Source organism: Sinocyclocheilus rhinocerous, unplaced genomic scaffold (genome assembly GCF_001515625.1).
Source record: "Sinocyclocheilus rhinocerous isolate Xijiao unplaced genomic scaffold, SAMN03320098_v1.1 scaffold1961, whole genome shotgun sequence".
Lineage (NCBI taxonomy): Eukaryota > Metazoa > Chordata > Actinopteri > Cypriniformes > Cyprinidae > Sinocyclocheilus > Sinocyclocheilus rhinocerous.
Window position 1 is genome coordinate 15,032 of NW_015662980.1, and position 26,692 is coordinate 41,723.

The window sequence follows — 26,692 nt, forward strand, 5'->3', positions numbered from 1 at the left end:
ATTGTTTAGGTCTGTGAAGTATACTGTATGCACTATCAGCACAAAATGATACAAGAAACAGACAGAAAAACACTGTGCACCAGTCTTCTGATTTCAGTCTCCTGATTTCAGTCAGTCTGATATTATATTTTAAAAAATGAATTTGTGAGCTTGGCATATTAGTAAGTTCAATTAACATAATTTTCACCGTTCCTTCTAGAATCTCATTTCAGCTCTTCGGACATCATGGAGGGTCGACTGCGCCACGACACAAGATTCAGCTACATCCTCAGAAGCAGCCTGCCCTCCTCTAACCTGACGACCAATTCAGTCAATTGCACACATGTCTTCAGTGTGTTCGATGGGTATGAAGAAATGGGTGGCCGGTATTGTTTTTGACCCAGCAATACAATGCTTCAACGTGATCATAGGAATACCTGCCAACATCCTGGTCCTCGCAAACCTAATAAAGACCTGAAATGGACCATTAAAGGGTTAGTTCACCCAAAAATGAACATTCTGTCATTAATTACTCACCCTCATATCGTTCTAAACCCGTAAGACCTCAACTTTTCAAGTTCATCATCGGAACACAAATTAAGATATTTTGATGAATTCTGAGAGCTCTCTGACTCTCCCATAGACAGCAATGTAATTACCACGATCAAGGTCCAGAAACGTAGCAAGGAGATCGGTAAAATAATCCATGTGACATCAGGGGTTCAACCGTAATTTTACGGTTGAACCACTGACGTCACATGGATTATTTTAACGATCTCCTTGCTACGTTTCTGGACCTTGATCATGTAAGGACCCTTGCTGTCTATGGGAGAGTCAGAGAGCTCTCAGAATTCATCAAAAATATCTTAATTTGTGTTCCGAAGATGAACGGAGGTCTTACAGGTTTAGAATGACATGAGGGTGAGTAATTAATGACAGAATTTTCATTTTTGGGTGAACTATCCCTTTAACTTCTGATATCTTCCTGGGCTGCCTGGCTTTCATGGACGCCTACTTTGGATTCATGGCAATCATATCATCCCTCAATCTCTTCCACTGGAGGAGCGCTATGGGTTGGATGGTTTTGAAGTTCTCATATGGTGTGAAGGACACCAGTGGGCCGCTCTTCCTCTCCTGTGTCTGTCTGGATCACTTTATAGCCGTTCTCTTTCCCATCGCATTCGGACAGTTGAAGGACATCAAATACAGGATGGGCCTAACCATCGTGGTTCTTCTGCTCACTTTTGCTTATTCTTCGGCCAAAACCGTTAGTGGCCTACCAAACTTTGAGAAGGTTTTCACTGGTGAGGTCTTGTTTGCTTTCCCCTGGATGGAGGTGTGTAACGTGGCCATCCTCTGGGCCCTGAAACGCTCACGAGGCTCCGGTAAAGATGAGATGAATCCTATGAAAAGAAAGGCCTTTAAGATGGTGCTGTCTATCTTGATCATAATCATAAGCAACTATCTCCCTCCAGTGGCTCTGTTCCCCTTTGAAGACCATTATCCACGTAAGGTCTTCACTTGCTATGTGCAGCCAGTATGTTTTGCCTTTGTAAACATCAGCAGCGCTATCCAGCCTTTAACTTACTTATCCCGCTTAGAGAAAGTACCATTCTTGCCAGAATCTTGTGTGGAGAAGTTAAGCTGCAAGGAAAAAGACAAGCCCTCAAAGGAATGACATCTCCCTGAAACAGCGTCTGAAATATGCTATTAAAATTATTTAACATACTACTCTAGTAGTAACTGAATTAGCATAGTTCATCAGTTTGCTACATATATTCATGGATAATCATATATATATATTGTACTGGAGGTTTTAGACTCTCAGTTATGTCTGATGAACTGTAACACTGAATTCATTTTCTCAAACCATTCTATATTCAATTATACATAGTTTATAACTTTCTAAGCATTAGTACATAACCATATATATATTACAGCAGAATTGAATTTTGTTTGCATCATTGAATCACTATATTCTTGTCTATAACTGTAAAGCTGCTTTGAAACAATCTGTACTGTATAAAGTACTATATAAATAAAGGTGACTGAATAAAACCGAATAGACATTCAAAGATTTATTTAAAGACTTGTGGCGCCACCATGTGTTAACAGAGCAAAAATGAGGAAAGTTCTTTTATGGAAAGTTGTTTCTTTGAGCTATTTATAATGGAACTCCGAAATAAATCTCTCTATTTAATCTATGGTCAAACGTTTGTTATTTGTCATTTTCAACCATAATTATCATTACATTGGTTAAAGTTAAAATGTGATCCCATAAGGCAATGTTGGCTCTGACTTACCACGAGTGCATCCAGTGGCTGCATCTTTTCTGCGTCTCAGGTTTGTGTTGGTTCAAGAGTTATCAATAGGGTCAAGCAAAGCTTACAGTTGGCCCCAGTCCTTTACCAGGTTACAGGTGAGTTAAGATATGGATAACATGAATCACTGCAACATCACCAAGTCAGGGTGATAGGATCGTATAGTGTAGTGGTGTAATTTTATAGTATATGCATGGGGCAGAGTTTTCAAGTCTACAATTTTGTAATGATCCAAGCAAATTATAGATCCAAATGTATATTCCTGAATTATGAACCTAAGTGAAAACATTTTTTTTTTTTTTGAATATTATGAATATTGTATAATATTATTATTGTATAAGCCCTGCATTGTTTCAGTCTTCCATATAACATACAAAAACAAGTTAAACCATCAGCAATAGACACCACAAGGCCAAATTGCACCTTCGCTCTGCGTTTGGAAGAACATTTTGTGAATTAGAGGCTGTTCTTTGCAGTCCTCAACACAGATTCCTTAGCGCATATCATTTTCACAAAAGGCTGACATTTAAATGGATATATTGTACATATCGCATTAATGCTAAAACTATTTGGTTGTGTTGTGTTGACATTAATATTTTGTCAAATTTTGGTTCAGGTGTGTTTGATTAGGGTTGGCGTTAAACTCTGTTATGATAGAGTTTATGTCTACCTGTCTATGATAGGAGTTGTTATTTGAGCAGGTAGTACATTTGATGAAGAACTTTCACAACCATTGAAACATTATGTTCTATAAAGTATGTACTACATCCACCATGTTGTCATTGTCATGTGATCTACTGTGTCACCTCACTACATTTAACAACACTTGTCTCGTGGGATAGTAAAGTGCACACTTTAGAATCTCAGTAGAAGTAGTAGGTCATCTTGTTACTTTTCGTCTACTATTTTATGAATTTAGACACTACTCTTTTAACATGCTGTTTTTCATGAACTATAAAGGGATATAGGCATATTTGGACGCAGTGTGGTTCTCCTAGAGCAGATTGAAGATCTCTGTGTTAACAAATAGCTCCCATTGGTATTTAATAACTCTTTGAATAATACTCCAATGGACACTTTCTGGCCACAACCTATTGATGTAATGGTGTAACTAAGAAAAAGGGTCACTAATCCGATCAATGAACAAGTCTTTTTGGTGAAAAGGACAGAAGTTTCAAATCCGAATACCAGATTTTTTTTATTATTTTTTTTTTTTAGCTATTGCAAAAATCTAAGAGGCATTAATTGGACATTATTAGAGTAGCAACTAAAAATACAAACTGAATCTGAAAAAATCTGAAAGTGTTCTTGATTGTATACTCTTAGGAGCACATGCTGGAGAAAATGATTAGTCTTCACAGGTTTAAAAAACCTCAGGCTCAAAAATGTAAACGTAAAAAGAGAACATGTAGTGTCTTAACAAAACTCTCTGTTGCAAACTGGACTCTCCTGTTCTGTCTTTGTAAAATATGTGTACACACCTTCTAAAGGTGTGAAGAACACATTGTGACCATCTCAGAAAGTTCAGGGAACATTACCAGGCGATGTCCTTGAAACCAGCGGGGACGTTCTGAGAATGTTGTAGGAACATCAAATTTCAAAATAAAATATGGTACCCTAAACGTTTTGAGAACATCCTGAATGTTCCGTGAAGGTCCACCAAATAACGTCCCCCAACCCTTAAAAGAACTCCACATCATGACTGTCTCGGAACGTTACTAGGCGAAGTCCTTGACACCAGCGGGGATGTTCTGAGAACATTCTGGGAACGTAAAATTTCTAAGTTGTTGTGGCGTTTCATGCTGCATGCATGTATTGTAATGACAAACACCACTGAAACAGATTTAGAAAATGCAGTTGTTTGAATATTTTTATTAGCCGTGAGGATAAGCTTGCACAGGCACATTAAGAGAACTGCCTCGGGCTACTTTACACAATACTGATTTAGTTGAACCTGTTTAAATCTTTTGATAGGTGTGAATTTATTTAATACATGTGTTGTGTACTATTAAGAGGTTCTCTGTATTAGATATTAGATGATACTTTCACGTAGACACCAACACAGGCTTGGAGAGGATCTGCAAAGGATGCTTACTTTGTGTGTAAAAATACGGCAACAGCTTTTCTGTAAAGACATGTTTAAAAGTGTATATCATTTCTTGATGCAATGGGTTTGAAAAAATCACCTCCCCTCTGTCCCAGTTCAGCTGAACCGAGACCCTTTGCAGTTTCTCCTCCACTTTTAGAGCAGTTGGGGGTGATGACATAGCCCTGTATTGCCCATCCCGTAGGCAGATGGTCCAGAAGCCATTCTCTGGTCTGGCAGGAACTTCCTGACCTCGCTTCACACTGTCACTGGCCAAGCCCAGGATCCAGTCCTCATTGTCACCAACCTTGATCTCCCAGCTGTGGCTTGCGGAGCTAAAGGCAGTGCAGCCCAGCACCTCTGCACTGATGTGGAAACGCTCAGGGTTACTGGGGAGACCTTGGTTTGGGGTGCTATACCGGAGACTGGTCAGGTTAACCTTTTAGAAGGGTACAGATTCATTTACTAATACTTGAGTAATGAAATGCTCTATACTTTAATTGTTTTTTCATTTGTCATTTACAAGTAACTAGTTTGGAATTAAATAAAATTTCTAAGTTTGTTATTTCAATATCGTTTGATCATGATTCAAACCATTCTTTTTTTCTCTCGCTCTCTTTTTTTTTTTTTTTTTTTTTTATATTTTTTTTGCTTTTTGTAATATCAGGAAAAAATTCAGGGCTTGGATCTTGAACAATGTCACCAGCTGCTGCAGCGTTGTCTGACAAGAGACCCAAGCATGATTTTTGACATTCTGTGGTCATCGGCCGAAAACCCTGCAGCCACACCCCACCCTATCCTAGGTCAGCCAACCTGGTGTGTCTGCCAGAGATGCAGGGAGATGCCGTCTGATATTGAGAGGAAGTGCTGTTCACACTGTCACTGGCCAAGCCCAGGATCCAGTCCTCATTGTCACCAACCTTGATCTCCCAGCTGTGGCTTGCGGAGCTAAAGGCAGTGCAGCCCAGCACCTCTGCACTGATGTGGAAACGCTCAGGGTTACTGGGGAGACCTTGGTTTGGGGTGCTATACCGGAGACTGGTCAGGTTATCTGACAGCGTCAAGCAAGGATGGGCTGTGTTTGGGTCCAGAATTACTGGACCTGACAAATGAAGACAGACATTGAAAACATACTCTAAAATAGCTGTCAAAAAGCTACAAAAACAGCTACAAAAGCTGTCACTGTGGTGGTATCCTTTTAAAAGGTACACCTTTGTACCTTATTTACTCCTAAAGGTGCATATCAGTACCTAAAGTGTACATATTAAAGGGGTCATATGATGCCATTTCAATTTTTCCTTTCTCTTTATAGCTGTTATTATGACAAAATCACAGTTTACAGTAAGCAGTACTATCAGCATTAAATACGTATAACTATGCAGCAAAATAAATTAATCCTACATTAACCCTCTGAGATATTAAGGTTAAAATTTAGAGATACTTACTGTAAGGTGCAACTGCCTTCATCTTCTCCCAGACCTTGTACTTTAGATTCCCAAGATGCTTAGATTCATCCAACAAAGATCCAGACATGCCTTCTGGATCCTGCAATGTACTGCACGTTCTGCAAACATTTTATTTTATTTTATTTTATTTTATTATTTGATTTGACCATTTTGCCATGTCAACATAAACGAAAATTCTTTATCATATAAAAGTTTAAAAAAAAATACTTAAAAATATAATATAATCATTAAAGAATCTCAGGTTTTATTCATGACAAGCCATACTTATCTTCCTGTGTTTTTGTAACATTTGATGTATTTATTAATATTCAATTCTATATAGGCTTAATTGAATGTATTATCCCGTACAATGTGAGCTGATGTTGATTCAGTCTTATAGGTAATACATTGTGAAGTTAATTTTTTAGTTCAGGAATTAATTTTAATACACTGATTATACTAGTAGCTGACATAAAAATGACACAGAGAATATATTTTTGTATTGTATATAGGACAAAAAAATAATAAAAACTCAACGTGGGGCAAATATCATCCCAAATGGATTTAATGTGTGACACTGCGAAACATTTTTAGGTTGCGACCCACCAGTTAAGAACCATAGATTAGAAGCAACAGCAAAGAAAAACAAAAAGTAATGAAAGTAATGAATAGATATACTTACCTGTCTATGATAGATTTGAAGTTCTGTAAAAGATTAACATGAATGACATGAATGAAGAATGAATGAGAACTTTATTCCAACAGATGTCAATGTTCTCACCTGCAGCAATGTTAAATCTTCAGCGTTTATGGTTTGCTCCATCGTCCTGATCATGTCTGTAAGAGACAATATCTTCCGAGCGTTATCATCATCTCTATTCTTCACAGCCGCAACCCTGCGCTCTTCCTCCTCCTTCAGTGCTGATAACCTGCGCTCTTCCTCCTCATAAAGAAACTGATGGAGCTTGAGAAACTCATCCTTCATTTGCCTCTCAACCCGATTGGCCTGATTCTAAGATAAAAAATTGACATTGATGAAATCTACTCGCTGACCTTTTGACAAAAGCAACATATCTGATTAAATATAATATTAACCTTAATGTGCTCCAAAGTAATAGCTGAAGATTGTCTTGCTTTATTGAATATCTCCTGCTTAAATTGCAGAACCTTCATGGCAGCAGTCATTTTATCCTGCAAATAAAATATTGTTAAAGTAAAACCACGGATACTTTCCTTAATGTGTGTAAAACAGTGCTTCAGGAAAGAGATTTTGCTTTGGGCATCAGCATCAGAAGTGTCTATCACACAATTAATATTTAATTAAATTAATAATGAATTAAATTAATAATCAAAGAGAAACCAGGGTTATCATAGTTAACTAATACTAAAGCTAAAAAAAAAATGTTACTTGAAATAAAATAAACTGACTGAAATGAATTATTATTATAATTTTGCATGCATTTTTAAGCATTGCGGTTGAAAAACAAGTGATTTTAAGCTGCTAAAATGCAATAGGCTGCGAAAGAGAATTAATTCCGCTATATGCGTGCACTATGAGACAATGACTACGTTTACATGGACATCAGTAATCTAATTATTTACCTTATTCTAAATAAGACAATATCTGAGCGCTGTCAGAAAAGTGCGCACACATGAAGATGGTGCTCATAGAGCGTGGGAGTGTTGAACCAAGTAATTTTTGCCACTTTATAGGCCTTGAATGGTTAAATACACACTTGTATGGGTCAAAATGCAATCTTTGCAAGTATCCCCATAAACACAGTAATTTAGGTCTTAAGCGAAAGCAAACAGCTGTGAAAGAAAACGTGTATCTCCCTCTCTTTTTTTTTTTTTTTTTTGATACATTTTCTTGCAGTTTTATTTAATTATAGCTGTTATTATGACAAAATCACAGTTTACAGTAAGCAGTACTATCAGCATTAAATACGTATAACTATGCAGCAAAATAAATTAATCCTACATTAACCCTCTGAGATATTAAGGTTAAAATTTAGAGATACTTACTGTAAGGTGCAACTGCCTTCATCTTCTCCCAGACCTTGTACTTTAGATTCCCAAGATGCTTAGATTCATCCAACAAAGATCCAGACATGCCTTCTGGATCCTGCAATGTACTGCACGTTCTGCAAACATTTTATTTTATTTTATTTTATTTTATTATTTGATTTGACCATTTTGCCATGTCAACATAAACGAAAATTCTTTATCATATAAAAGTTTAAAAAAAAATACTTAAAAATATAATATAATCATTAAAGAATCTCAGGTTTTATTCATGACAAGCCATACTTATCTTCCTGTGTTTTTGTAACATTTGATGTATTTATTAATATTCAATTCTATATAGGCTTAATTGAATGTATTATCCCGTACAATGTGAGCTGATGTTGATTCAGTCTTATAGGTAATACATTGTGAAGTTAATTTTTTAGTTCAGGAATTAATTTTAATACACTGATTATACTAGTAGCTGACATAAAAATGACACAGAGAATATATTTTTGTATTGTATATAGGACAAAAAAATAATAAAAACTCAACGTGGGGCAAATATCATCCCAAATGGATTTAATGTGTGACACTGCGAAACATTTTTAGGTTGCGACCCACCAGTTAAGAACCATAGATTAGAAGCAACAGCAAAGAAAAACAAAAAGTAATGAAAAAAAGTCATAGATATACTTACCTGTCTATGATAGATTTGAAGTTCTGTAAAAGATTAACATGAATGAATGACTCGATGAATGAATGAGAACTTTATTCCAACAGATGTCAATGTTCTCACCTGCAGCAATGTTAAATCTTCAGCGTTTATGGTTTGCTCCATTGTCCTGATCATGTCTGTAAGAGACGAAATCCTCAGTGCATCGTCATCATCTCTGTTTTTCACAGCAGCGACCCTGTGCTCTTCCTCCTCCTTCAGTGCTGATAACCTGTGCTCTTCCTCCTCATAAAGAAACTGATGGAGCTTGAGAAACTCATCCTTCATTTGCCTCTCAACCCGATTGGCCTGATTCTAAGATAAAAAATTGACATTGATGAAATCTACTCGCTGACCTTTTGACAAAAGCAACATATCTGATTAAATATAATATTAACCTTAATGTGCTCCAAAGTAATAGCTGAAGATTGTCTTGCTTTATTGAATACCTCCAGCTTGCATTGCAGTACCTTCATGGCAGCATACATTTTATCCTGCAAATGAAATATTGTTTTTAAAAGTAAAACCAAGGATATATTCCTTAATGTGTGTAAAACAGTACTTCAGGAAGGAGATTTTGCTTTGGGTATCAATTGGCATTAGCATCAGAAATGTCTATCACACATTTAATATTAAATTAAATTAATAATAAAAGAGAAACCAGGGTTATTATAGTTAACTAATACTAAAACTAAAAACATTTTAAAAAACTTGCGTTACTTGAAATAAAATAAAATGAAAAGGCAGCCTGAAATGAAGACGGACACAGTTTTTGTTTTTGTTTTATCCAGCTGTATTTACTCCAAGTGAAAGATATAACACTAACATGTCAGAATTTTTTTTATTTTTTTTTTTTTATTAAAAAAACAGAATCACTGAGTTGGATAAAGGATCACCCCCCTACTAAAAAAGACTTGTAAACTCAATCAGGTGTAGCTAATCACCTTCTCAAAGGCACACGAAGCCATTTGACTTTCAACTGTGATCAGCTGTGGTCGTTTTGATCAGCTCAGCATGAAAAGAGCTTTCCTGAAGCATTTCAGTCATTGGTAGTGCAACTGAAGCAAACGATCAACTATGGGTGGCAAGGCACTGTTGAAAAAGATCTCCGGGAGAAAGTTGTGGACAGGCACAAGTCAGGAGATTGATACAAAAAAATTTCAAAGGCTTTATCAATTCACTGCAGAGGATCAACAGGTGAGCAAGTGATGCAATGCTACATTTCTCCAAATCTGAAATGTTACAAGTGAATATTCACACTGAGGGCAAGATAAACAGTCACCATCAAATTTAACTGAACTTGAGCCGTTCTGCCGAACTACTGGAGACAAATCCCAACAGACTAAAGTTTGTAATTAAAGCAAAAGGTGGTTCAACAAATTACTGACACAAGGGGGTGATCCTTTTTCCAACACAGTGATTCTGTTTTTTTATTTTATTTTATTTTTTTTTTCTGACATGTTGATGTTATATCTTTCACTTGGATGTTATAAGTTGCACTGAGTGAATACAGCTGGATAAAACAAAAACTGTGTATATGTTTCTACACTGTTTTAGCCATTTTACATTTTTTATAAGCAGCTAGTGTACATTTTTAATGAAAAATATGTAATGGAGAAAAAAAACATCTACTTTCTATGAATGTTTTAGTGCTGTAGTTGATTGTGAATGTGATATCTCTTTCTCTGATATCAGGTGGAGGTTCTTTCAAATGTATCGATTGAGCAATCGTAACCATAACAACCACCCATAGGTTAGTGGCAGCAGAGCACAATTGTTGAAGCATTATGCAAAAAACCAAGGAACAAGCTCTGACACTCGAAGGAGAAGAAAGGAGACAAGATTAGACGAGGCGAGATCCCATTCTATGTTCCACTACTCAATGAAATGGTAGAGCAAAGCAATTTAATTCTCTCTTTCACATATACACACAAAGAAACCCACACTTTTTATAAAGAGTGAGAATAAAATGACAAGTTCCAATGTCTAAGAAACAGCACAGTCAAGCCTAATCCTCTTCTATGAATTCTCTCTGTCACTTTCTTACACAGTAGATTGTCTCGTCTTCTTACTCATGGAGATGGTTAGTAAACGTTTGAGCTTGTCCTTGTTATTTACAGTATAAGATGTGTGTACATTAGCCGTCTTAAAAAAAAACAAAAAAAAAGGTATCCTCTGAAGGTTGTATTAATTCTCAAGACTCTAAGAGCAATTTAAAATAAAATGCAAATAAAATGCATGACCAATAAAATGACATGATACGTTCAAAATCAAATCAAGACATTAAACTGTCTACTAGAGTCATGTTATGATGATAAAATAAACTGTTATTTATCTTGGATGCCTACTTTTTCTCCAGAATCCCATGTCATATGGGCAACACAAATGACATACCTGTATACAGTGTGGAGGTGGTAATATCCTGTTATGGGGTGTTTGTCTGCAGCAGGGACTGGAGCACTTGTCAGGATAGAGAAGGAAAAATGGATGGGGCAAAATACCATCAAATTCTTGAGGAAACTCTGCTGCCCTCTGCTAGAAAGTTGTCAATGGGAAGAAGGTTTACCTTCCAACATGACAATGACCCAAAGCACACAGCAAAACTGAGCACACAGTGGTTGAAGGAGAAAAAGGTGAATGTCCTTGCATGGCCTAATCAGAGCCCAGACTTAAACCCCACTGAAAATCTGTGCAATGACTTGAAGACTGCAGTCCATAAACAGTCACCATCAAATTTAACTGAACTTGAGCCGTTCTGCCGAACTACTGGAGACAAATCCCAACAGACTAAAGTTTGTAATTAAAGCAAAAGGTGGTTCAACAAATTACTGACACAAGGGGGTGATCCTTTTTCCAACACAGTGATTCTGTTTTTTTATTTTATTTTATTTTTTTTTTCTGACATGTTGATGTTATATCTTTCACTTGGATGTTATAAGTTGCACTGAGTGAATACAGCTGGATAAAACAAAAACTGTGTCCGTCTTCATTTCAGGCTGCAAAGCAACAAAATATGATTTTAAAGAGGGGTGATTCTTTTCTATACCCACTGTGTGTGTGTGTGTGTGTGTGTGTGTGTTTGTTGTTTTAGTTATCATGATATATATATATATAGAGAGAGAGAAAGAGTAATACAAATTTTAATCAAATAAAAATAATTTAAAATAAAGTAATATTTATTTTATTTTATTCTTATGTTTTTTTTTCTTTTTTTCCCTATGTGGATGTCTTTTGTATATGGTTTGTTAAATAAATGTGTTTATTTTTCATGTTTAGTGAGCTATGTTGACCCACAAAGATTGTATGAACAAATATGTATGTTTAACTTTGTTCCTAAAGATAAGAATAAAAATTAAGTTTAGCTAAAATGAAAAAGTATAAATAATATAATATAATATAAAAATAAAAACTTATGCAAAATATAAAAAAAACTATAATAGTATCCCAATGATACTAAAATAACACTTGAACTTAAAAACGTAATAATTAATAGAATGGTTTTTAATGGTTGAGGGCATTTACCACAAATTGTCCATGTTGTCATATGCTTTAATTTTCACCTAAATTTGATTGGTTGCACACCTTTTTATGTTAACATCAAAAGATTTGGGAAGTGTTTTGTCTTCCTTTTTAAAAGCTAATATGTTTCTTTATAGTGCTATCCAAACTATGTGTGATAAGCATTGTATTTGCATTGAGCATTGTTTTTTTCAGAACAGACCTACAACCCACCAGCTGACCACTGCAGACGAACTAAAACAAATGAAGCCTTTCTTTTTCAACACAACCTTCTCTCTCCATGCATTACCCTGATCCAACTGTGCAAGAATACTCTGAAAGATTTATGTCACATTTTGGAAGGAGTTGATCACATTTTCCCAGAATACAATAGGACGCCTATGCCACAATGGGAGCTTGAAGGAGGGGAATGCAGAAAGTGTTGTTTGAAAGCCTGCCATGGTCTTTTTGGCCGAACACACTGAGATAATGTCAAAGTGAACTTGATAAACAGCATTCTTGTGTTCTGCCGCTGTAAATCAGTAACAGCGGCATTGAGCACGACACAATGTAACACAGTTTGTCGAAACAATGTGGCACTGTCAAACTCTACCTTACAGTCCAGAGCCGCCTCTTCCGTGGGAGAGCAGTCATGACCTTTGTGCATTTTTGAGGCTTGGCACACCACACAGATAGGCTCCTGATCCACCAAACAGAAGAGTTTGAGCTTTTCCCCATGTCTCCAGCACAGGATGTTCGATCCAGATGCACTGCCCTGGCCTCTGCCCAGCTGAAACGCTTCACACAGGTTTTTGAGGGCCCGGTTTGAAGGGGGGCTCTTCTTGGAGGCTCTTCTTCTGCAGACGGGGCAGCTACGAAAGATCGCGCTCTCCCAAAAGTGCTTCAGACAGCTCCTGCAGAAACTATGGCTGCACGGCAAAAGCACTGGATCCTGGAAGATCTCGCAGCACACGGGACAGGAGAGGTCCTCTTCGGGAAGGTTTGCAGACATGTCCTCTCGCAGGTACTGGGGTTTTAACAGGAGGGATTGTAGTCTGCGTTAGACTTCGCAGCTGAAGCTGTTGTTGAGTTTGAGGTGTTCTCACTCCGCTGGTTTCGTGGAGCTCAGTCTGTCTTGACATGCATCAGTACAGAAGGAGGGGTCTAAGCACACTGAACTAGTAAAACTAGAAGTCAAGTGTTTTGAACGATGTCGAGAGCCGATGGTAGTTGATCCACATCCTTCAGCATGTTCCCGCAGTCTGATTTGAATAGTAGGTGTGGTTTCTTCCCATACATCACATTAAATACATTATTAATAGATAATGTGTATAAATGTACTTATGCATTGTGACATACGCACATGCAAATCTCATTACTGTAATGCAAAACAATCATTCTAATTGTTTACATTGTAATTGTGTGATTCTCACATATCATGGTAGTTTTGGTGTTGGGCTGTTTAATTTATGCTAATTAAAATTATAACAGGAATTAATCTAATGCAGTACAAAGTATTGTAATGACAGCTATAAAATGCCTTGAGTCTGGGCTTAATTGTCATGAAAAAGGCACAGTGCCAAAAAAAATTAACACCCTATTGATTGATTGTAAATTATTGGAGTACGTTTTACAGGAAAATACTGTTTCTACTTCAAAATTTCATATTTAATTCAATGGGGGTTTTTTGTAATTATTTGTGAAATTTACTAGCAATTTCTGAGTGAAAATATTTTCAAAGTAAATCCTACACCAGTTCAGTGTATTATATAGGCATAGCCGAATTTTTCAGATTTTTCTAGCTATATGTTTGTGATATGTTGTGCATAGGCATATATGATGTTGATCTGATTTTATAGGCATAACATTTATTTTTATTTTTATTTATTTATTTAATATTTTATTAATATTGTATAGTAAATAAGCACATAAAGTATATATAGTATATTTTACCTAACTGGGTGACATTACATTATTATAAAATAATAATAATAATGATGATGCATTATTATAAAATAATAATAATAATAAATGCTCTTAATGCAATACAAATGAGATGATAGATAGATAGATAGATAGACAGACAGACAGACAGACAGAGAGACAGACAGATAGATAAAACCCAACGGAAATTATATATTCAAAAATATTCCAAATGGAACCTACAAGCTTTTTCCAATGGTTTCATGGCGTTGCCATATATATCTCCAAACGGACTTCTTATGATTGATTATTAAGCACATAGATCATATGTCTGTTTAAATGTCCGTCTAAAGCAAGGCTGTATTTGAATTGAAATGCAAGACATAATAATTAAAGAATCAAAATAGGATTGATGGACCAGGACCAGATATAATCATTTGGTAACACCTTACAATAAGGTTCAATTAGTTAATGTTAGTTAATGTATTAACTAACATGAATAAACAATGAGCAATGCAGTATTTATTCATCTTTGTTGATGTTAGTTAATGAAAATACAGTCGTTCATTGTTAGTTCATGTTAATTCACAGTGCATTAACTAATGTTAACAAGCACAACTTTTGATTTTAATAATGCATTAGTAAATGTTGAAATTAAGATTAATTTAAGATTAATAAATGCTGTAAAAGTGTTGTTCATTCTTAATTCATAAAGTAGTTAACTAATGTTAACTAACAAACCTTATTGCAAAATGTTACCAATAATTTAGTATCAGCCATTGAAAATCCCACTGATCAAGCACCAATCTATCTCATGCTCCAGTGTAGCATCCTACATAAAAATACCATGGTAGTACCATAGTTTATTATTGTAATGAGAAGCCATTTTCCATTCCCTTTGCAATATTTTTCAGACATGTCTTTATAGTCAGTGGTCCTTGGAGAGTCGCCTGTCATCTCCGTCCAAATCACAGGCAGCATCCTATCCGGTGTCTCCACGAGCTCAAGGTCCTCCTTCTCTCCTCCGGTCTTGGTTACCATGGCGATGACGTCATCGTGCACCACAAGTTCAGCCCAGTAACGGAGTTCAGAGGCGGGCGACAGAGACGAGCAGAAAAAGCGTCTCAATCCGTTGTGTGCGGCAGAAGACAGCCCTCGATTCCTGCATCCCCGCAATTGTCCTTCCTGCAGCACCATGCGCGAGATTGTGCACCTGCAAGCTGGCCAGTGCGGCAACCAGATCGGAGCCAAGGTAAAATGCACCAATAATGTTGCTTTTTGAGAACGGAGGGCTCATATTTGAACGTTGAATCTTCTAGAAATGCACTGCAGTTCGGTTCGATTCGATTCATTCTGCAGCTTCTGTCAACTGCATGCACGATTTAAACGCGCATTTGTCTGATTTGGAGCTGAAGACAGCCGGTGCGTTGTGCGCAGAGATGTGCTTTCATTGGGCGTGCAAACGTCTCATCCATTGTACGATGGAGAATGAATGAATTAAAAGTTCCTTGTTTTTTCCCCCCTTTTCTATTTGTGATAATCATGCAATTGGCACATTTATTACAGTTAGACTTTGTGTATACCTTCAGGGTCATTAATTTTTGATAGTAATGAGATTGAATTGTTGGAATTGGTTCCTCCTATCTACCGGAATGACCTACTTTACGTTTAATTAGCATACGGGAATAAAATATTCTACTTTGGTATTTAATGTTTAGCAAGTATAGCCTATAAAAATGCATTAGCTACTTATGTATAGGCCTATAATAGGCTATATTTATGTATGCATCCGAGTCTAGACTATATTTCGTTAATCGCTGAAAGAAAATAACATCACATTCATCGGATTCATTGGAATCCGTAAAATGCACATAATCCACACGATTCCAAATATAAGTTAGAGAAACGTTCTTTAAAACAAGTATATGACAATATTAATTGTGAATAATCGATATACTAGAATTATTTTCGTTGCATTTAATTATTTGCTCAGCATCATTTATTCTTTAGTATTTTTTTATCCTTAATGAAATTTTAACTCTACATATTTTATGCTCATTTCATTCGTTATTTCTTTTTTTTTTATTTTCTAACGAGATAAATATTATTCTTTTTTCGTTTTTTTCTGTCTCCGTCTGTCCCTCCCCCCTCTCTCTCTCTCTGGCCTCCACCCTGTTGTCTCTCCTCCTCCTCTCTCTCTCTCTCTCTCTCTCTCTCACTTCTGGGAGGTTATCAGCGATGAGCACGGCATTGATCCAACCGGAACATATCATGGAGACAGCGACCTGCAGCTAGACAGGATCAGCGTTTACTACAATGAGGCCACAGGTAGTTTTTTTTAAATATCATAAAGGTTGCAGAAGCAAGAATTGTCAGCATCTTTATGCAATATTTAAATAAATATCATATTTGATGACAGCATAAATATTTAGTGGGATCCAAAGGTGACACTGAAATTCTGGGACGTAAAAGCAGTGCTTTTATCGCTAACAAACAAATAAATCATAATAATAATAAATCAAATAAAAAAGCTAATAAATCAAATAAAAATGAGAAATGCTGCCTTGACAACTAACTGAAATAAGTTTAACTAAAATGACAAAAGCACATAACAAAATTACCATAAATGAAATTAAAAAAAAGGACAAATCTATAAAAATAAAAGCTCATTCAAAATATGAATACAAAATATAATAGTATACAAATAATACTAAAATAACACTGTAAAGGTGCAAATTAAGTTTTCACATTTAATTTTTATGACAACAGATACTTATAATTATTTGTAATTATAATTAAATTTATAATTATTATAATTATATTATTATTATAATTATTATTTTATAGTCACTAATGAAAGGTAAGCAAAACTGTCACATTGTTAACTCCTTTGCACTTAAAAATGACAAAACCCAAGCTGATACTCTTTGAATCATTCTCAGTCATGGATAACATGATCATTAGGTTTTACACACACTTCATACAGCTTGAGTGCTGCTATCATTACAGCAAAAGAAGGACACAAAGACCATTCATTCAAATTTCCAAAATTCATTTTCAATAATTATGCTGATTTGTATAAAATACTGATTTGTATCGTTTTTAGTAATGCGAAATATAAGCCAACATTGTGGTCTCAGGCTTTTTAAACCACTGCATGTGCACAGAAATTTGCATGCACATTGAAACAAATGTCTGGTTAGTATGACCTACTGTATCCGTCTCTTTGTTTAGGTGGGAAGTATGTTCCCCGTGCCATTGGTGGACCTGGAGCCTGGAACAATGGATTCAGTTCGTTCTGGACCCTTTGGACAGATATTTAGACCTGACAACTTTGTGTTTGGTAAGCTAATCATTCATCAAATGTTTTTTTCCAGTACCTTTGTATTTCCATCACATGCTGCTATAGTATAATTTTACAAACTTAGTAGGTATGAATCCACACTGACAGCAATTAAATGGTCTCTTCTGTTGGATGCAAGAAGGAGTTCAAATTTGACATGGTGGATGCCTGCAAATCACTGTCAGAAGACTGATGGTGATGGTGCACTCTTATGAATGGGAGAAAGTTCAACACACAGTATGGCACAATAAGTCCCGCCTTCTAAATAAAAGAGCCACTCGCTCATTGCTAAAGTCATCACCAGCTGCTGTTAGAAGCTCTGGTTGCACGTTGGCTTTACCAACCTGAAAACCTTTTTTAATGCTATTTCAGCACAAGAAACACCATTTATTGGACAGTATGTGCCAGATGTTGTTGCTTGTTTGAATTATGTTATGCAAATGTAAGTTTGGCCAGTTTTTGAGATTTCTGGATCTGCCCATTCGAGTAGATAGATCTTGGTCTTGGATGCCTGAAACAGCTGGTGTTGAAAATATGGCCTTTTCTTGAAAGGGACTTTCAACGCTAAATTTTAATGATTGCAGGTCAGAGTGGTGCTGGAAACAACTGGGCCAAAGGTCACTACACAGAAGGAGCAGAGCTAGTGGACTCAGTACTGGATGTTGTTCGTAAGGAAGCAGAAAGCTGCGACTGTCTGCAAGGCTTCCAGCTCACCCACTCTCTCGGTGGAGTCACTGGCTCCGGCATGGGCACCCTCCTCATCAGCAAGATCCGTGAAGAATATCCCGACCGTGTCCGACACCGTGGTGGAGCCCTACAACGCCACGCTGTCCGTCCACCAGCTGGTTGAGAACACCGACGAGACCTACTGCATTGACAATGAAGCTCTCTACGACATCTGCTTCCGCACCCTTAAGCTCACCACACCAACCTACGGCGACCTCAACCATCTCGTCTCAGCCACCATGAGCGGTGTCACCACTTGCCTTCGCTTCCCCAGCCAGCTCAACGCCGACCGTCGCAAACTGGCAGTCAACATGGTGCCCTTCCCACGTCTCCACTTCTTCATGCCCGGCTTTGCTCCACTCACCAGCCGAGGCAGCCAGCAGTACCGCTCGCTCTCCGTGCCCGAGCTCACGCAGCAGATGTTCGACGCCAAGAACATGATGGCCGCCTGCGACCCCCGTCACGGCCGCTACCTGACCGTGGCCGCCGTCTTCCGTGGATGCATGTCCATGAAGGAGATGGACGAGCAGATGCTGAACGTCCAGAACAAGAACAGCAGCTACTTCGTCGAGTGGATCCCCAACAACGTCAAGACCGCCGTATGCGACATCCCACCCCGCGGGCTCAAAATGGCAGCCACCTTCATCGGCAACAGCACGGCCATCCAGGAGCTCTTCAAGCGCATTTCCGAGCAGTTCACCGCTATGTTCAGGCGCAAGGCTTTCCTCCACTGGTACACCGGCGAGGGCATGGACGAGATGGAGTTCACAGAGGCCGAAAGCAACATGAACGACCTGGTGTCTGAGTATCAGCAGTACCAGGACGCCACCGCCGAAGAGGGCGAGTTCGAAGAGGAGGGCGAGGAGGAGGTCGCCTAAATCGCAACCATCTGCCGAAATAGTATTCCTTCCACTCCATCCCCCACATTTCATCCTTCTCACCACAGACCAGTGCTCTCCAGAACAATGAATGGGTTTTTACATTCAGTATCCGTCAATGACAGTCATCACCCCCACCAGTGACATTTTGAGGAATTGTGAACTTTTGGTTTGGTTTTGTGTTTCTGAATGTTGTGAATGCACGCCATCAAATCCCCTCTTTGGAGTTGTCAGTGTCATTCTGAATGAAGGCTACTACTACATCTGAATTGCTTTGTTTTTTTCTAATGTCACTCATTATATATACACTATAAACACTTTAAAGGAGACAGACATGTAGATGTTTGTGAAAGATGTTTTTCTATGTTTTGGAGGGATGATTATTTTTAAATCATACCCTATTTATTGCTTCAAAATTTGTTAATACTTATATTTAAGGGTGGATAATTGTATCAGTTGTTTATTGCAACAATACACAACTACAATAACTTTGTCTAGTGCTCTTATGAGTTTATAGCATGATTTGTGAAAATGTAACTATACTGAATGACATGGCAATGATGGCATAGACCTCTTCATGGCTAGTTTTTGCGTATTTCATTTCATTCTGTAACCTACTTGTTCTATAGATCTGTGTGTACTAGTGTTAAATGTTTTCGACAGCGTTGATCACGTTTATGATAATATCATGATAATGTTTGCGTTTCCCTTACCGAATTTCGTATAATGTCAGCAAAAACCTGTCCATGGGCTTTTTTGATTGCTTTCAGTTTAAGTGCCGGCGATGCAGTGTTGCCAGATATTGATACTAAAACAAACAAAAAATTAAATATAAATAAAAATAACCCGAAATTATTTCCAATCTTTTGAAAATAAGATAAGATAAAGATATCGCTTACTCTAAACTGCACCTTCCTACTTTATTAACTTTATAAAGTGTTAAATTAAGTGGAAAAGACAAGTCCAAAAACGCTTATAATAGCTGGATCTGGCAACACTGAGCCCGCGCCCTCACAGCTCTCTCAAACCTCGTTCACTCCGCCAGCGTCTCGCAGCGATCATTTTCATAACAGGGACGCTAAACATTTTTGCAAACTGTCTAAACTGAATTATACATGTCATGCAGGCATCCAAATGAGGAGTTTAACATCAAATTAGTCATTCAAATAACACGTTTTATTTTTGAACATGAAAAATGTACGAGGTCCGGACCTCGGTGGCCTCATAGCTGGTTACGGGCCTGGTTAGGCTATGAATGTTTTAATTAACATTAGTGGTTCTCAACCAGGTGAACACAGAATGGCTTAATTATTTAAAATAAGACAAAGGAAGCTTTAAAATGAGCTAAAACAGCTGAAAACCAAAATGTGAGCTGACATATTTCTTATTTAAATTTGTTCCCTCAACAACTTTCATTTTTATTTATGAACCATGGAAAACTTGGATATATGAGGGAATAAATATACATTTTTCTAGTTATGTCAAGCTTTAAAATATTTCGTCGGGTAGAAATCGCAAACAACTTGAAAAGTTATATTTTAATTAGATTTTTAAAATAATTATTTAATATATTGCAACTGAAGCCTTTGAATATTGTCTTTGTCAATGTTTGGGGCCCTGAAGTCAAAAATATTGAGATCATAAATTAATTTATTATTAGTTTCCTGATATTATCTTTCAAATGCACAGTATGTCATTGTTGCTATTGTATTTTGTTAAACCAAAGAAAATGGCAGCATAAAACAACTGCCTGAAAGACAAACTAGACCACTAGAGAGCAGTGTTCCTGAAAACAACGTGCTGAACATGCTTTTCTTAGATCTAGTCCTCACAATAAGCTCTTACAATGTTCTTGGCAAGAAAATCTGTGAGACAGCCTTAAGTGATGCTGACTAATTACTCTACTATGCTTCTTAAGAAAGATACTCCTCCATGCAGACCCAGATATTATTGTAGTGTCAGCACTCATAGGACATTTATGTAATGTCATAAAATTCCAAAGAAGCCTACACCTATCCAGCTACAAATTTTCAACAGATGTGGATTGGTGTTAAGGGGTTAAGTTCCAACGCAGAAGTAAGCTATTTTCTGCCAATGTGCAAGAATTCTGATTCATTAGCTGCTGGGCAAATAATTAGAAGAATAACAGTAAACAGTAAATTAGTTTGCGCTACAATAATAAAATAATGTGATAACAAATACCAACTTGCAACATCGAGCAGAATAACAGACTGTTTTGTACAAATAATTGTAAGCGGATGACACGCTACAAAATAGCTGCACCCACTATTGTGTATAAAGAAATAATGCCCAATGGGTAAATAGACCATGCGTCAGAGAAACAAGTGAGCAGCCGTCTTTACAATTTTGTCTTTGAACTTCCGTTTTAATGGTAGCTCTGTACAGCAGATGTCATAACAAATGTCAGTCACTGGGAAGATTTTAAAACGAGCGGTTCATTCATACATTTGTACGACCTTACCTTCAGCTGTGGAAATACAAACGGAAGACAGAAGATGACCAGCACAGCACAGTCCTGCTAAATTTCACAATCCACACCTGTTCACCATATCACGGCACAGCAACTTATTTTTGTTGCATAGTAACATTCTATGATGTTAGAGACTGCATCTTCAGTGGAAGAATAACACTTAATGAATTAGCTAAATAATATGATGTTTTAATGAAAATTTGTGCTGTGTCCTCAATATTTTTTTTAAATGGAATAACCGTTTTATAAAAGCAAAGGCACCTGGCCGTGCTGTATTGTAAATATAGTGAGTGTTGTGCCTAACAAAACCCATTAGCAGTGATTATATTCACAATATAGCACGACCTTTGTGACTTTTAATTTTAAACATAAACGGCACGATTTGACAGATTCTAAAAAGCTGAAATTTGAAAAGGCACTCCAGTGAACCAGAATGCATGAAATATTTGAGTGTAAACATTCATGCAATGATAAAAGAATCAAAAACGATTCCAAGTAGAATTCATTGTTGCACTGATCAAATTTCTGGAAAATTGATATTAGATTAAATTATATAGGTAAGAAAACATTACTGAGGTAAATCGAGACAAATACAGCTATTGAAATAATTTGAGAAGTGGTTTCAACAAACATATATGAGAGCATGAACATCTTATATTGTGAGCAAATTGATTTGGATAAATATTTAAAGGTGTAGTGTGCATAATCTAGTGCCAACAAACAGAAATGCAAAAATAATGACTAATTTAAACAAGCTTCCTTATTCAGTCAAACAGATAGTCCCGCCCCCAAATTCACACCATTGGTTAGCTGATGCCGTTAAAGTGATAGTTCACCCAAAAATGAAAATTTTGTCATCATTTTGTCATCAAAAAGTTGATGGTAGCCATTGACTTCCATAGTATTTTTTTCCCATACTATGGAAGTCAGTTGCTACTGTCAACTTGTTTGGTTACCAACATTTAAAAAAATATATCTTTCTGCTCAACAGAAGAAAGAAACTCATACAGGTTTTGAACAACTTGAGGGTGAGTAAATGATGACAGAATTTTCATTTTTGGGTGAACTATCCCTTTTAAGTCTGGCCCATTCTGAATGCAAAACAAAAAAACTGCAATTCTGTTTTGTGCCACTAGGGGTGCAGAAATTACATGCTTCACCTTTAAATTTATCTTAACACTACATACAAACATCAGCATTTGTATGTGTAACGCAACCATTAAAACAGGTAACACAGCACAAAATGAAGTATTCAGACAAAAGCTACCAGGCTAAAATGGCAAAAAATGCTAGAGAGCTGCACGTGCCGATCAATATGTTGCCTTTTGGAGAGAGAATCTGTTCCTTCAAGTTTCTTCCAAGTAGTCAGACTCGCTTTGTTTAGCCAAAACATAGGGCTAAGTTTGTGCCTTGTGCCTTCAGAAACGTTCCTTAGTTAATGTTTATCCGTTTAACCATTTTGGAATTGAGTCGCTGTTATCATGTGCAGTAGGTTAGTCATAAACCAGTGTGTCAAATCAGTCTCTCCTCCTTGGGTAGTTTCAGAGCGTCAGGCGTCTCTACACTACGCACCCCTGACTGCTCCTCTGTGCTGGGTCGATACGTCCCTTCTGTTTGTCTCTTCTTCTTCACCACGCAGAACAGAAACAACAGAACCGCTGTCAAAATAGCCAGCAGTCCCAGGACCACAGTTGGTACCACAATTGCCACAATATTAGGGCCCTGGACAAAGAAAAGTTGGAGCGTTAATCAACTGAAGCAGTACAACAGGATGCTAAACTGCATTAAACACGGACTTGATCGCATAAAGAAATCAAATATTGTGATATGTTTTCATTCCAAGGCAATTCAGAACTGTAATAGAGTTTAAATTGAGGTAGCAAGCAAGATCCAGTGTTAACATTTATTTTAAGATGTCCTTGTTACAGCATAATTATATGTTTAAATGCTGAATAATATTAATTAACACCATGTACTTACTATAGGGTTGGGACTGGTTTAGGGCTAGTTGCATGTAATTATGCATAATTTACTGTTATTACTATAGTTATAACATGTAACAAGGACACTGAAAAGTGAGAAGTGTTACCGGATGCAGTAAACATTTCAATTTGAGGATATAGTAAAATGGAATGAAATTAAACAAAATTCATTCTTTTAATTTCACCAACTGCTGTTGGTGCCGTTTTTAATAATATGTTCAGTATTTTTTTTATCATTATGAATTACCCATAAACATAAATGTCAGTAAGATTTTTATTATTTCTGTTTTGTTTTTTTAAAGAAACTAATCATTTTATTCACCAAGCATGCATAAAATTGTTTAAAAGTGTTTTCACAAAAATAATAAGCAGCTACTTTTTTCAACATTGATATTAATAAGAATTGTTTTTCTTTAGCAGAAAAATCAGCGTATTAGACTGATTTCTGAAGGATCATGTGACACTGTAGACTGGAGTAATGATGCTGAAAATTCAGCTTTGCATCACAGGAATAAATTACATTTCAAAATATATTCAAATAGAAAACAGTTATTTTAAATTGTAATAATATTTCACAATATTACTGTATTTTGATCAAATATCAAAGCATGCAGCCTTGGTGAACATATAAGAAACTTATTTCAAAACATTTTACTAAATCTTACTAATCCCAAGAAGAACAACTTATTTCCCAACTTATTAGTTTACCTTAAGTTTTCAGATTCAATTTCTTATTCTCAATTTTGGGAAACTCTGATTCTTAAAGATCAAACAAACAGTATATTGGCCAATAGTTGATCAGATACAAATAAGAGAAATAAACGTCTTTTAATTTCTAGACAGATGATGCACTTCAGGCTAATATATGGAGAGAGGAAATAAACACACGACTACACCTCAGGAGAATCTACTTACTGGGCTGGGAGTTGTAGAGTTACTGGGCATTGTGGTCGTTTCCCCTGAAAATAGAAAACATTACAATGAGATAAAAACCAATTGTACAGATTTGGAATTGTCACGATCTCTAGCTGTCCATCCCAGACTTCTACCACTACATCAAAGACTTCATTTCCCATAATCCTTTGCCTGGACTCATCAACACTCACTGTTTGCACCTGTGTCTCATTTACCCTGTCTGCTCACCCTATATAAGTCTGGTTTAGTTTGTCATTCTTTGCGAAGTCTTATAAGTGTTACACTGCATCTCTGAGCGGTTCTCCTGGTTATATGTATCTTGGTTTTTGGACTCTTAGCCTGTGTTCTGGATTACCCTTTTGCCTGTGTTCTCTGCCTTGTTGTTTAGTCGGACTGATTGCCTGTGTGTTGACCCTTGCCTGCTGTCTGATTTCGATTCTGGACTTTCCTAATAAACACTGCATTTGGATCCTCACTCAGTCTCAGAGCAGTTCCGTAACAGGAATGATGATGCAGACTCTTAATATGACGTTGGTACTCATCCTATGGCTCACAAATCTTGCATGGTTCTTTAATGACAGTGTTGCAGCTCAAAGTAGCATATTTTGGTTCTTTAATATTTTATCTGAGGCGTGTCGGTTTCATTTCAAATCACATCACTATGCTGCACACCTATGTCACAGAGCTCACTATTAATATATTTCTGAGAAAAATAAACAAAGATGAGAACTAAATGTTAATAAAAGAGGAACTTGAAGTTTTCTTCATGTCGAATGGTGTAAAGTGTGATACATGCGCAATGTGATGGTGTAATCTCACAGTTTAAATGATTTACAACAATATTATGAAACACCAACATTCAGTACATGTTCAGAGCTTCCTTTTTTAATGGATTTTGAATACAAAAGAAATGGCTAAAATTGAGAGTGACTAAGTTAAATCTTAATTTACATATACCTATACAAATGAGATGCCTGTTAGCTTGAAGTTCATCTACATCCTAGTGCAATCCTAAAAGTTGACAAACAACACTTTTAGCATACATTCTTCAAGATTCTTCTGGGAAAATTGGCCAAAAATATTTAATGACTCATCTTTCACATGCAAATTTTTGTCTACAGGGACAATGTCCCTCCCCATATAAGCAAAAAGCAATGAATAGGTCACAAATATAAACTAAAGGATAGCCTATTGACTATTTAAAAAAAAAAAAAACACTGCACTTATTAAGTAATTACATTGTCTTTAATCATGTGGTACTGTATGACTGGATGATATCATATTCACTGTATATGAATTTATAAATTCTTATCATCGTCACCTTGTTTAATAATAATGAAGCAAAGTATCAACTGGTGCCCCATACTTAGCCTCAATTCTGTAAGGAACAACAAATCCCTCACACCCCAAATAATCTCAAAATTTGGCAACTTTGTAAAACCTCAAGTTTTGATACACATGATCACTGCACTTTGACAAACCATAATGTGCATTTGAAGGTCAGAGAACAAGTAATGGTACAAACTGCTTACTTGAGTGAAAATAAATGTTACACTTGCAAATTGATAATTAGAAGTATATATGTTTAAACGCTATGAGAACACACATAAAAAACATATATAGAAGAGAGAGATCGAGAGAGAAAAAGGGAAAGAGAGAGAGTGGGAGGATACGTATAAAAAAACAAAAATGTTAATCATTTACAGGAGTAAATAATCCCTCAAGGGCAAAGGTGCAAAGATAACTTTAAAGAATGAAAGAAACTTGAGTCGTGAAGCATGAAACTTGTTTGCATGACTGTTTACAGCCCAACTCATGAATCTCACTAAACATATTCTATCCCAAAAATGAGAAGAATAATACAAATAAATTGTATTTTCTATAAAGAAAATGACGCCTATTTTATGGCCAAGCCTCAAATTCTCATTTTCTTTAAGTCAGCATCAAAGGTGTACAACAAACACCACAATAATGTGTTTAAGTATTATGGTCACACTTTAGTTTGGGGACCAGCTCTCACTATTAACTAACTATTAACTGCCACATTTGCCTAAAAAAACTCCTAATTTGCTTATTGCACTGTAAAAATGATTGTGATTTTAACAGTAAAAGACTGTAAAAATGCTACAGTAAGAACCTGTTAACTGGTTAACAGTAAGTTTCCATACTATATACGGTGAATAAATGTAATTACATTTAATGTAATTTTACAGTAAAATACTGTTAAAAATACGGTTTTTGGAAGTGAAAAAGAAAAAGCCATTGTATAATTTACAGAGAAAAACTGTAAATTGACACTCCCAGAATTCCCTGCATGACAATTCATAGTTGATGTTTTTTTGTTGAAATAACATGTTTCTTAGTTTTTTCTTATCAGTTGTGT

The 26,692-nt window shown here is 36.4% G+C and overlaps 2 protein-coding genes and 2 pseudogenes across 2 annotated transcripts in view; 2 read left to right on the plus strand and 2 right to left on the minus strand.

Annotated features, from left to right (window-relative positions):
• Positions 1 to 225: 225 nt before the first annotated feature.
• Positions 226 to 1,657, plus strand: LOC107728684 (G-protein coupled receptor 183-A-like; annotated as a pseudogene).
• Positions 1,658 to 4,149: 2,492 nt separating this feature from the next.
• On the minus strand, positions 4,150 to 13,304 carry LOC107728682 (zinc-binding protein A33-like). Its single transcript, XM_016538959.1, has 7 exons — positions 12,665 to 13,304; positions 8,952 to 9,047; positions 6,613 to 6,843; positions 6,514 to 6,536; positions 5,832 to 5,950; positions 5,399 to 5,488; positions 4,150 to 4,785 (listed from the first exon to the last, which is right to left on the minus strand). Exons 1-7 carry the CDS (start codon positions 13,061 to 13,063, stop codon positions 4,346 to 4,348), a joined length of 1,398 nt encoding a protein of 465 aa, XP_016394445.1. The 5' UTR covers positions 13,064 to 13,304; the 3' UTR covers positions 4,150 to 4,345.
• Positions 13,305 to 14,756: 1,452 nt separating this feature from the next.
• On the plus strand, positions 14,757 to 19,198 carry LOC107728685 (tubulin beta-4B chain-like; annotated as a pseudogene).
• A 3,281-nt stretch (positions 19,199 to 22,479) lies between these two features.
• Positions 22,480 to 26,692, minus strand: part of crb3a (crumbs homolog 3a) — a 6,259-nt gene continuing 2,046 nt past the window's right edge. The window contains exons 2-3 of the mRNA XM_016538952.1: positions 24,310 to 24,353; positions 22,480 to 23,134 (exon numbers count right to left, since the gene is read on the minus strand). Coding sequence (XP_016394438.1) covers positions 22,925 to 23,134; positions 24,310 to 24,353 — 254 coding nt within the window. The 3' untranslated portion in view covers positions 22,480 to 22,924. The remainder of the gene's footprint in view (positions 23,135 to 24,309; positions 24,354 to 26,692) is intronic.

Coding starts and splice junctions, on each gene's coding strand:
- LOC107728682 (XM_016538959.1), bottom strand. CDS start 13,063: ATGTCTGCAAACCTTCCCGAAGAGGACCTCTCCTGTCCCGTGTGCTGC. Junction 9,048..12,664: donor AGGCGGCTCTGGACTGTAAG/GTAGAGTTTGAC, acceptor TTTCATTTGCAG/GATAAAATGTATGCTGCCAT. Junction 5,489..5,831: donor GAAGGCAGTTGCACCTTACA/GTAAGTATCTCT, acceptor TTCATTTGTCAG/GTCCAGTAATTCTGGACCCA.